Consider the following 12,154-nt stretch of genomic DNA (forward strand, 5'->3'; position numbering starts at 1 on the left):
GCTAATCTCATCGAGTTGTATGAGTTATTTGCGGTGCCTGTGTGAAACGAGTTATTGCGGTTTTCGTGTAAATCTTGGTCTTTCCCTTTTTAATTTCCTTGCTGACTGTTATGAGTATTATGGGAAAATACGCTAACATAATTTTGAAATTAGTTGATCAATAAGTTTTCCAAAAACAATCGCTTTTATGCTGCTTGTTAAATGGATAGTTTTGCGTTTGCCAAAATGTCAAGTCTAAATGCTAAAAACAATTAGAATTCTGTTTTGTTAGTGACCCTCATCATTGGAACTCAACCATTAAGTGGGTGGACGGACAATCCCTATGATTTTTTCCATTTGTCCCTCCCTCGATTAATTATTATATGAGTAGATACCTAGGAACGAAGTGTAGTCCTCGCCCTAAAGTACTTGGAGCCAGATTATAGCGAAACTAAAACTGGAGACCTCATAAATAATGATGACTCCTAGCTTGCTGAGCAAAGTCACTGTTAAACGATTTCAAACTTTGTTGCAAAGCTGACAAAGTCTAAATTCGTTTCGTGTAGTTTGATTCTATCAGGTTAGTCGGGATTGAGTTTGTCACTAGAGATATTGTTTTAATAATTTACTTGAGAATAAATAGTTTTGGAAGCTGCTATGTAACGCTTGCTTTTGCCGAGCGACGGTTTTACCAATGACAACTTTCGGCACGCAGATAAAAAGCTTGTCTGTAGTGTAGGTTACTCGATAAATGGGCTATCTAACACTGAAAGATTTTTACAAATCGGTCCGAAAGATTTGTAGGTACTACATGACGTTGCCAAGTACAGTTAACGCCAAACTTTACCTCCCCGAAGTTAGCTACCAAAATGAAATTGGCCATGAACCTATCGGAAAATTCCGATCACAATTTCACCAGATCAAAGTTAATTCAATGAAGAAGCTGTGGCTGTGACTCAATGACATTGACGTGGGTTCGAATCCGGTTTGTTCAACTGTCAGATCGGAATCTTTCCCGTAAATTTGATGAGTGGGGAAAAATCGATGGTTTTTACACCATGAGTGGGTATGTAGGTCATGTGTAAAACGTGGAGTATATTTTTGGAACTGATTATTTTGGTATCTGCATGAGTATAGAATTATTCGTATTTTATTTGTCATAAGAATGAGTTATTTTCGTACCTATTATTCGAATACGTAATGAGCAATGATCCCTTATGTAAATAGATTTTGAGCAAATGTGAAAAGATGTATTGTATTGCTCGAGTAACTGGGTTGAGGAGGTTAGATAGGCAGTCGCTGCTTGTAATATGCTGGGCCTCAGCTGCATAAGGTCAGACTGGAATCTAGCCCCATATTGTTGAGAAGAGACTAGGCCAATAATGAGTTATAAATTAAAAATAAATATATGACGAACTTCTGTTGATTTTCAAAACCTGGTAACCAATTTTTTCAACAGTAGGTATAAAACTTACCTTTAAGCCTAAGGTTCTTATCAGTAGCTGCCTCAGTTTCATCAGATAGTCTTAACAGCTCGTTACGTTTGTCAGGAGCCTTCTCATGCATAACAGCCTCCACGGTCACCAGCTCGAAGATATTGTTGGTGCGGTTCAGAATCTGTGAGAAATGGTTTCCATGTAAAAACATGTTGTTGATATAGATTATAAATAAGGTACTGGGTTGTACTTGAGAACAATCCGGGATGATAGTGAAACTCAAATGTCGCTTAGTACTGTAACGTAGTTAGAAACTTTTTCATTTGTAAGGTTTTATTCGTTAGATATTTTTGATACTGACCGGGCAAGACCGGACAAGAATAAGTTTTTATATTGAAGTGTGTCACTTCACCCCCGAGTCAGAAAATAAACCAAAGTTAAAGTTTCTTTCAATCTTTTAATTGAAATATCCTGAAGATCCCCGGTTCCTAGCGCACCACGCGCTACAATTTGGTGGAGGCGCCGACGCCAAAGCCCCAGTATAATTTTCAGGTCATTACCGCGAAAAAGTCGCGTGGTGACACGACGTCGAAGACGGGAAGGAGAGCCTGGTAGGATAATTCTGGGCATAAGTTCTGGTAGAATATCGTAACAAGGATAATAAAAAGAGCTAAGTGGAATTTTATTTATTTAATGTAGAAAAATGTCCGAAGAGATAAAATTTTTCTCTGGAGTCGATGACATATCAGTCGACAACTTTCTTTTCGAATTTCGCACAATTGCGGCGATAAATAAATGGAAAAAACACGATTTTGCACTACTACTAGGTGCATATTTGCAAGGTCCCGCTCTTGCATTTTACAAATATAATTACGTCGATGAGATCGAATATAAGGCCATATGCGACAAATTAAGGGCAGAATTCCCTTGTAATGTAAATTATGTAGAAAAATTCTACAACGCTCGACAGGAGCAAAAAGAAGAACCGTTGACATTTTATTATCGTCTGTGTGGCTTACAGACGAAAGCAAATGTTACGGACGATGATATTTTTGTGAAAACTTATTTAAAAGGTCTTATTTTTAAGTATAAGACCATGTTAAGCTCACAGATTTATGCAAACAAATCTGAGCTGCGTGAAACGCTGGTACAAGTGAGATATTTGTTCGGAAAAGAACAAAATCAAATTATCAATTTGCCTGTCATTCCACCGAGGAATGATGACAGGAAATTCTATGACAAAGAACATGAAAGAAATGCCCCTTGTTCACATGTTAATACACATAATGCTTTTAGTGCGAAGAAAAACTCTGTAGCACGTGGTGCGCTAGGAACCGGGGAATAATTATCTTGCTCAAAATGAAAAACTGATTCGATATCACGACGTTTATTGCTTGGGCTCGAGAGGTGAAGTGACACACTTCAATATAAAAACTTATTCTATGGAACAAATCGAATACATTTGAAATGATTGCCCGGTCAGTATCAAAAATATCTAACGAATAAAACCTTACAAATGAAAAAGTTTCTAACTACGTTACACGAGCTAAAGGGTCACCATAGTGACAAAAATAATGACAAAATGACATGTGACATTGATAACGAAATAAAGAAAATTAATTATATTTATTTTCGAAATAAAATAAAAGCAAAGTATAATCGGAATAAAGTTTTGCAAAAGCTAGTATTACTATAGGTGAGAAACTTTGATAACGGTGACTTATCCCTTCATCTGACACGTTAGCGTCCGGCGAAGTTGTAAGTTGTCAATACAGAGTTTTTCTTCGCTTGAAAGGTAATCCCTTCAGGACGGGTGTTCACTTTGAATATCCTTTGCTATTAGAGGCACGTTTCGGGGCTTTTTGCGTGGTTTTGCCACGAAAAAGTTCACGATAACCTGTGTTCTCGAAGTGCAATTTGGCACAGATTAAATAACTCACAAACAGGTTATTGTAAACTATCCCGTTGTGAGGGACGTGTTTTTAATTTCCACGCATAGGTAAATTTTAAGTTAGGTTTAGGTAGGGACATTTAATATGATTGCCAGCCTACAGCTGCGCTTTTGTGATAAAGTTTCGACTTTATCCTAAGGGCGTAGCTCGTGTAACGTAGTTAAAAACTTTTTCATTTGTAAGGTTTTATGCGTTAGATATTTTTGATACTGACCGGGCAATCATTTCAAATGTATTCGATTTGTTCCATAGAATAAGTTTTTATATTGAAGTGTGTCACTTCACCCCCGAGTCAGAAAATAAACCAAAGTTAAAGTTTCTTTCAATCTTTTAATTGAAATATCCTGAAGATCCCCGGTTCCTAGCGCACCACGCGCTATAGTACCTACCTATTGCTCAATAGCTGCTAGACATTATTTTATCTAACAAAATTATTTTGAGATAAGTATTTACATAATTACGCATATACCTAACTAGTTACTTGCCACGCACTCGTCTGATGTATTTTTTTAATATACAATCAATAATGGATGAATGGAGTGTACTTAAGTAAACAATTTTTTTTCTACAAAACATTTTTCTTTGCTAAAAATCTGTAAGTAGTACGTAGTATAGTTCGGCCATTCAGAGAATGCGTTCCTGACACGTCGCGATTGAACTGACGACGTAACTACATTCATTGATTATTGATATAATAATGTTGTTTTAATGCTCCTCAATTGTTAAAACGGTAAACAACCAGCAAAAATATTTTTATCGTAACTGCAACGCCATTGCAAAGTTACGTCGTCAGTTCAATCGCGACGTGTCAGGAACGCATTCTCTGAATGGCCGAACTTTAGTAAGTAGTACTTTAAAAGTGTAGGTAAGTGTAAACTAAAGTGTAACTCACAGTTTGGAATTTGAAAGCTATGAGCGGCCGCACCAGATCAAACCAGTTGGTTATTTTCTTTCCTACTAAATCCGGCAATATTACCATCAGAGAGTTCCCGATACTTCTCACTACCATGTCGGATCTGAAATTAAGAACTGTTTATTGTTTTTTTTTTGTGCACTTAAAATAAATCAAATATGAAGTTTTAATTTGCATTTTTTGTAAAAGTAGGAACTGTCTCGTTGCATTTGTATTTAAATCTGTTAATACATAATTGTAACACATACCCGAATACGATGCAAAAAGGGAATATTTCAAATAACACTGATGCACTGATAGGCAAATGTTTTTCTTCTCTGGTCATAGCCAAAGAAGCGAGTGTGAACGCCCGATTGTCGAAAGTCAGTTGAAAAGTTACATGAACCGTGTCGAATAGTAACTCTTCCCGTAATAACTCTATTCGCATTTCCTTGTGATAAAAATGGCGGGCTACCTGGAAAAAGCACATTTTATATGATTTTTTGATCAAATTCATAAAATGTTTAGCGTTCACCTTCAAATTAACGTATTTGATTACAGCGCCATCTAGTAGTACATTTGAAAACAAGGTGAAACATTAATGGGTTTTGAGCGCAACAGATGGCGCTGTGTTCGCACATTATTGTGTAGAAAGAATTTGTAGAGAAATTGGAAATTATATGATTTGTTTAATTTAATTGTATTTATGTAATAATTATTGATAAAATAAATATATTATGAGGATAGAAGCTGTAGTATATACTAGTGTACAATTTCGACATAATAGTCAACAGGGGGCGTAGCTCAGATGGTAGAGCGCTCGCTTAGCATGCGAGAGGTACCGGGATCGATACCCGGCGCCTCCAATTCTCTTTTTGACTGTTTTATTTTTTTTCTTCAGGATGAAAAAACATCTTAGATAGATCTTGTGATATTTTGAATTAGATTTTTTTGTATTAATTTTACTCACCTCTCTAATTTGTCCCATAGCATAATAAACAAATCCTCTTCGTTTTGACCTATAATGCAAAGTCAATCCTTGTCTTGTCTCATTTTCGCATATAAAGCTGGGTGCTCTCATTCTCGGATAACTGAATTTTAAATACTCATGAAGATTATCTAGGCCGTTCAGGAAATCTCTCATATGCCTGCCTAGGACTGATAAAACTCTGTCGTATCCATATTGTGAGACAAATCCGACGAAATATACTCCCATTTGGTCCATGAATTCACGTTCTGTCATACCCAGTACCTGTGAACAAGGAAAAACGCGCCTGTTAAGAAAATAATAGCAAATGTTTTTATTTTAGTGTGATAAGTTTGTCATTATAAAATGTGGGCAAAAATAAAACAAGTTTACTGTCATGTACTAAACTTGAAATTAAGCTTTTGAGTCATACATAGAATGAAGAGTACATTCGGCCTGAAATGGCCAAAATAATATAATATGTTCTGCCGGTGGCCATCGATATTTAATTTTTTATTTTAATCTAACGTCATAAAATGTGAATAACTTGTACTAAACTTGTACTTCGAATATGTTTCGTAATTTCGATGACTTGGACATCGGGGATGTAACTCAGTGGTAGAGTGTCTGCTTCGCATGCTGAAAGTCCTGGGTTCAAATCCCAGCATCTCCAAATCGTTCTTTTGCCTTTTTTTTGGACAAATCACTAACGCCTTTTGTCGCATAGATTACGAATTTACGTCATGTAAATATGTACATAAAAAGGTATAAATAAATAATTAATTCTTAAAAAAAAAAAAAATTATCAAAGAACATTATAAAGGCTACTTCTTATCCAACTATCTCGCTACTTCATAAATAAAGATAAGATATAATTTATATTTCACCCATTTTCATAGTTTATTCTGTAAACCAAAATGAAATAATCCAAAAAGATAGTGTGGCCCATGAGGGGATCGAACCCGCGACCTTCGCGTTATTAGCACGACGCTCTAACCAACTGAGCTAATGGGCCGTTGGGAACAATGTCGAAATAGAGGAGTAGTATCTGTCAACATTTTCTCTAGCTCTCATCAACACAGTGGTCAATTTTGTATGTTATCCACCACAAGTTCATTCATTATCAGATAAATAAAATATTGTTTTTGGGATTATAGAATTGCCCGATACCTGAAAGTACTTTTGGCGGACGAGACAGGGAGGTCAATATTTCCATTTGCTTTAATTCACGTTTATCAAATATGACAACAAATTTTCGATTGCCTTCACCTGTGAAATGCTTTTTATTTTAATAACAAAGTCAAAGTCAAAGTCAAATCATTTATTTCACTTAGGCTTTCACAAGCACTTATGAACGTCAAAAAATATAAATAAAGTTGATTCTAGTTGATTCTAGTTGCCCATTCCAAAAGTAGCTTCCTATGGAGAAGAACGGGCAAGAAACTCCATGGTTACTCTTTTTAAAAATAATAGGTATTACAGTTTGTATGTATTGATACATACTATAATAACATGCGAAGATCATGTAGAATCACAATAGACAAAGAATATGAGAATAAATAATAATAAAAAAAGGTTAAAATGCTACATGGTGTTCACATTTACAAATCAGTTTATATTTTTGTACAAAGTTACAAACAAACAATCAAAAGAATAACACAATCTTACTAGCGGGTGTAATTTTAAATTCGCAATAATTTGATACTGTCAGTGCGTCCTATGGAGCAGGACCAGCATGTTTCCAAGCATTTTTATCTTGAATATAATCTTCTAATTTATAATAAGCGTTTTTACAAAGTGTGGCTTTTATATGAGTTTTAAACCGCATGTCATTTAGTTCCAGAATGTTGTCTGGTATTTTATTATAACATTTGACACAATATCCCATGAAAGATGTATGTACTTTAGATAGTCTAAACTGCGGGATGGCTATTTTATTTTTATTTCGAGTGTTATAATTATGTCTATCACATATTTTATCAAACAAATGTAGGTTTTTCCTAACATACATGATATTTTCATATATAAATTGGCAAGGCACGGTCATAATATTAATGTTTTTAAACAGTTCCCTAAGAGATTCACGACCACGTAAGTTGTACATAGCTCTGACAGCTCGCTTTTGTAAGATAAATATGCATTCAATGTCAGCAGCTCGTCTCCACAGCAGAATGCCGTACGACATGATGCTGTGGAAGTAACTAAAATATACCAGTCTAGCTGTTTCTACGTCCGATAGCTGCCTCGTCTTTCTAATAGCATAGGCGGCCGAGCTAAGACGACCCGCAAGAGATGTTATGTGGGGTCCCCATTGTAGTTTTTTGTCAAGAGTGATTCCCAGGAAAACTGTCTGATTTATAAATTCTAGTTTTTGACTATTGAGTATTATGTCACATTCACTACTTTTTACATTTGGCAATGAAAATCGAATGCATTTTGTTTTTTTTTCATTAAGGGCCAAGTTATTTGCGTTGAACCAATTTTGAACCTGGATAATGGAATTGTTTACGTCGTCTAGGTTACGTCTACGCCGATCAATGTTAAAAATAAGAGAGGTATCATCGGCAAACAACACCATCCTAGGTTGATTATCAAATAGATAGGGCAAATCATTAATATAAACTAAAAAGAGGAACGGACCTAATATGGAACCTTGTGGTACGCCCATTGCCATCATTGAGCCCAGTGAATTTACGCCGTTTACTTGAACTTTAAGTTGCCGATCGTTTAGATACGATTTTAATAACTGGAGGGATGTATCTTTGATTCCGTAATGCTCTAGCTTCTGCAAAAGCGTTTCGTGATTTACACAGTCAAACGCTTTTGAGAGATCGCAGAAAATTCCAATGGAGTCTTCAGCTTCCTCCCAAGCCCTAAAGATGTGCTTGATCAAAGTTACACCAGCATCGGTTGTACAGCGACCTTTGGTGAAACCGTATTGTTCGTTATGAAAAATGAAGTTTTTATTGAAATGGCGCAACATTTGTGCAAGCATCAACTTTTCGAATACCTTGCTGAGAACCGGTAAAACAGAAACGGGTCTATAGTTGTTTGATTCTTTCCTATTTCCCGATTTAAATAAAGGTACTACTTTACTGTGTTTCATTAGATCAGGAAACACGCCTTGGTCTACGCTAACATTAAAGATGTAAGCTAAATAGGGTGCAATAGTTTCAATAATTGACCTACACACCTTGACAGACATACCCCAAAGATCTTCTGTTGATTTTATTTTAAGATCTTTAAAGGCCTTAACAACAGCCTCGGGGCTGGTATGTTGAAATTTAAATACTGAACTGCATGGCTTTACATTTGTTTTGAGTAAATCGATAGCTACGGCGGTTGAAGAATTTAATGATTTTGTAGTTTCGAAAGGTATTTTGGTGAAGAATGCTTCAAACTCTTGAGCTACTTCAAGGTTACCGTTGATGAGGCCTTTATGAGTTTCTAGGCTAAAATCAGTTTTGCGAACTTTTCGCCTACCTGTTTCGTTATTAATTACTGTCCAAGTTGTTTTTATTTTATCCTTAGAATTTTTTATTTTATTTCTAATATGAATAGATTTAGCCTGTTTACAAACGTTTTTAAATATTTTCGAATATTTTGAGACATGATCACGGAAACTTGGATCGGTGCTATAAGGCTTTAAACCATAAAGTTCAAACAGCTTTTGTCTACTTTTACGAATGCCAGGAGTTGCCCAGTCACTAAATAAGAACTTGGACTTAATAATTTTAGTTTTAACTGGAAAAGCTAATTTGAATTGTTTGTTTAATATAGAGAAAAAATCGGCGTAAATATCACTTGAATTTTTAAGATTTAAGCTATGTGCACACAGTTTATCACCTAAAGTTTGATTGAATTTATCGATTTTTTTTAAAGTATATTCCCTAAATTTTATTTGTGTTTTCTCTGGTGGAGAGTTAGTGCGAAAAGTGACAACTTGTCCGCTGTGATCAGAGGGCAAGTAATTCACTATTTCCTTATGTAGGTACTCACAGCTGCAAAAAACATTATCTATACAAGTAGCAGTAGTTGGTGTTATCCTAGTAGGTTCTTCGAAAACGTTACGCATATTAAATGATTTTAAAAGATTTAAGAAACTCGAACTTACAATATTACTTTCTAAAATATTAATATTGAAATCGCCACATATAATGACTGACTTACTACTGCTACTGACTTTTTCAAGACATCTTCCATGACAGAATCAAATACACAAAGATTCTGGTGTTGCGGTGGTCTGTAGACACACACTAACACATGCTTATCTAGCTCAACACAGGACAATTCAATATTATGTTCCACTGACATATCAACTATATCTTTTCTTACTTTATATTTAATAGGATTTTTTACTAATATTAAGGAGCCACCATGTATCATGGATTTCCGGCTAAAGTAACTAGCTACAGAATAATTCTCAAAATTAATAGATTCTACTTGATAATCTTTCAGCCAATGTTCTGTAATACAAATTACATCAAACTTGGTTTGTTCTAAAACTAATTCTATTTCAAGGAGTTTAGAAGAGCAACTCTGAATATTTTGGTTGAAAAGTTTTAAAATATGTTGCTCACTCTTATGTTTTTTACAACTAACTAAGTCGCCAGAAGATAACTTGCTACTATCTTTAAAATTATTAAATACTGGAATATCTTCTGTTGTCTTAATAATTAGTTTAAATTATTTATATCAGGAGTGTTCCACAAATGATAAAACTTGCATAGAAGAATCTATGTTACCGGTGTGTTCAATATGATTAGAATGTTCTAACATATTGTTGGTGGTGGTAGTGGTGGTAGATAGTATTTGTGGACCCCCCTTCGTACATGACGTCATCATACAACAATCTATCAGTGTGCTGTTAGTGTAACTATACAGCATACCCTCGTCCCTTACCCTATAGTTTATTATATTAGATATAATATTGTCAATATTATATGCTATCAACATAGCAATAGTGTGTCTGCAACTACCAGGAACAGATACTGCTCCCTTGATCAATGTGAAATCACTAATAAACGTTACGAACGTATAAAAGTTTGTCACTATGACAACATGTCAACATGTGTAATGTGCAGTTTAAATTAAATATACATTTATTTTGATATTCTGAAAAACTATCAGAATAAGGAAAAGCACATAGCATTAATTTTCCCATATTCAAACTAAGTAAGGTGTCAATACCTTTCACAATGTCCTCTTTTGTTGTACCATAACTACTGCCTAACAATAGAACTATTATAGAATTACTATCTAATGTTGTACAGCTAATTTTCTCAACAATTTGGTTAAAAGTTATGTCATGGTAACTGTGATTAGTAAAGTGATGGCTAAGGTAATTGTGTAAAATTTTTCCAAAGCCAGCACCCAATGCATCTGTGAAGAGCAAAGTATTACATTTTTGCATATGAATATTCTCTGTAGCAGTTGTAGGTACAGATATATCAGGCAATGGTATTGAAGGTGATGGTTGGCTTGCACTATCACATGAAAGGCTGTTTGTCAGAGACTCATACCTCTCTGTGTTGGACTTCACCAAGTCCATCAGCTCCACTGCCTCTAATAACCGCTTGCTTAGTTGGTCTTGAGAAGACTCATATTTACTAAAAATATCCTTTAACAAAGACTCCTTGTATTTTAAATCGTTTTGGAGCTGCTGGGTTTCCATCTCATAAATAGATTTATAATATTCTAATTCAGCAGTACAGGAATTCAGTGTCTTAGTTAAGCTAATACGGTCCTTCCTAAGAGAAATGTTTAATTTTAAGAGATGTTGTTTTTTTAAATATCTCTTTGACCGTTTAATGAATTTATTGATTTTAATATATTTCTTTAATTTATTATGACTCATCATAACTACAGGACATATTGGAATGGTATCATCACCAGTCAAGTCAATAGTTTCAGCTAACCTACATGGTACCTTATCTGAACTACTAACTTTAGTATTAACTTTAGTACTAACTTTAGTAAGTAATTAAAAAATAGGAACAATGGACATGTGACAACTTGATAAGCAACGCGTGCCCTTTTGTATCAATCGTCTGGGGAAATCTAGAATATATTCTAAAACAGATCGTATTGTAGTTAAGAACAATGAAAGACAGTATCTAATAAAAGGTTATTTGGACACTATTGTGTATTTTAATAAATTGAGTTTAATCTACCATACGAGTAATGACCTGTCCTACTTTTCTTTATAAAGCTGAAGATAATTGCTTGTTGGTTTGCAAAAATTGTGACAGCCCTCGAATATCCTTAATAATATATTGTGTTAAATAGCTCATTTATTGAGGAAGACTAGTAACATGTACCTAATCTTTTGAAGAAGCTTATGAGATTTTTTGTCTGACTCGCTAGATTCTAACGCAGGGAACAAAATTTCTGAACAAAACCTAACATTTTTGTCTAACAGCTATGTTGTATGTAATTCAATGAAAGTGTCGGAGCGAGATTCCCAGACGGGCTGTGGCTGTTAAAATTCACCGACGAGACATCATCCATCTTCCCGCGCTTTCATCTGCCTTCATTGAATGGAATTTATTTATTCTTTGAATACCTAAGTATTTGTAAGTATGACTGTGGAGTCGTAAATAAAAGGGGTCCGAATTATCGGTTCCGGTTTCTTATACCTAATTAGGTGCAAAAATTGTCAGATGTGTTAAAAATTACATTGATTTATTAGTACCGCATGTAAAAATAACTTATTAGTACGTACAAAACCTAAAAGAATAGAACGTTACTTTAACTTGGTGCATCGAACTTATTTCTTAAGACACATATTCAAAAATCTAGTATGTAACTTAAATCTTCTTATCTAACCTACTAGTTACTACAAAGAAACTAAAAAAATACACGACCAAAAAAATTTTTCCACTATTAATATTTATAACGTCTCCATTTACAATTTGGTCGCCATTAA

At 34.7% G+C, this 12,154-nt stretch overlaps 1 protein-coding gene and 3 non-coding genes across 4 annotated transcripts in view; 2 read left to right on the forward strand and 2 right to left on the reverse strand.

The window, feature by feature from the left end:
- Window positions 1–12,154, reverse strand: part of LOC124641785 (soluble guanylate cyclase 88E) — a 104,127-nt gene that overhangs the window by 10,631 nt on the left and 81,342 nt on the right. Inside the window, exons 3-6 of the mRNA XM_047180005.1 lie at window positions 5,230–5,511; window positions 4,529–4,734; window positions 4,260–4,383; window positions 1,455–1,596 (exon numbers count right to left, since the gene is read on the reverse strand). Of these exons, the coding sequence (XP_047035961.1) occupies window positions 1,455–1,596; window positions 4,260–4,383; window positions 4,529–4,734; window positions 5,230–5,511 (754 nt within the window). The remainder of the gene's footprint in view (window positions 1–1,454; window positions 1,597–4,259; window positions 4,384–4,528; window positions 4,735–5,229; window positions 5,512–12,154) is intronic.
- On the forward strand, window positions 5,053–5,125 carry Trnaa-agc. The gene has a single exon. It is a non-coding gene; the product is annotated as a tRNA-Ala (tRNA).
- Window positions 5,828–5,899, forward strand: Trnaa-cgc. The gene has a single exon. It is a non-coding gene; the product is annotated as a tRNA-Ala (tRNA).
- On the reverse strand, window positions 6,168–6,241 carry Trnai-aau. Its single transcript has one exon. It is a non-coding gene; the product is annotated as a tRNA-Ile (tRNA).

This window comes from Helicoverpa zea, chromosome 23, assembly GCF_022581195.2.
Source record: "Helicoverpa zea isolate HzStark_Cry1AcR chromosome 23, ilHelZeax1.1, whole genome shotgun sequence".
In the NCBI taxonomy this organism is placed as follows: Eukaryota; Metazoa; Arthropoda; class Insecta; order Lepidoptera; family Noctuidae; genus Helicoverpa; species Helicoverpa zea.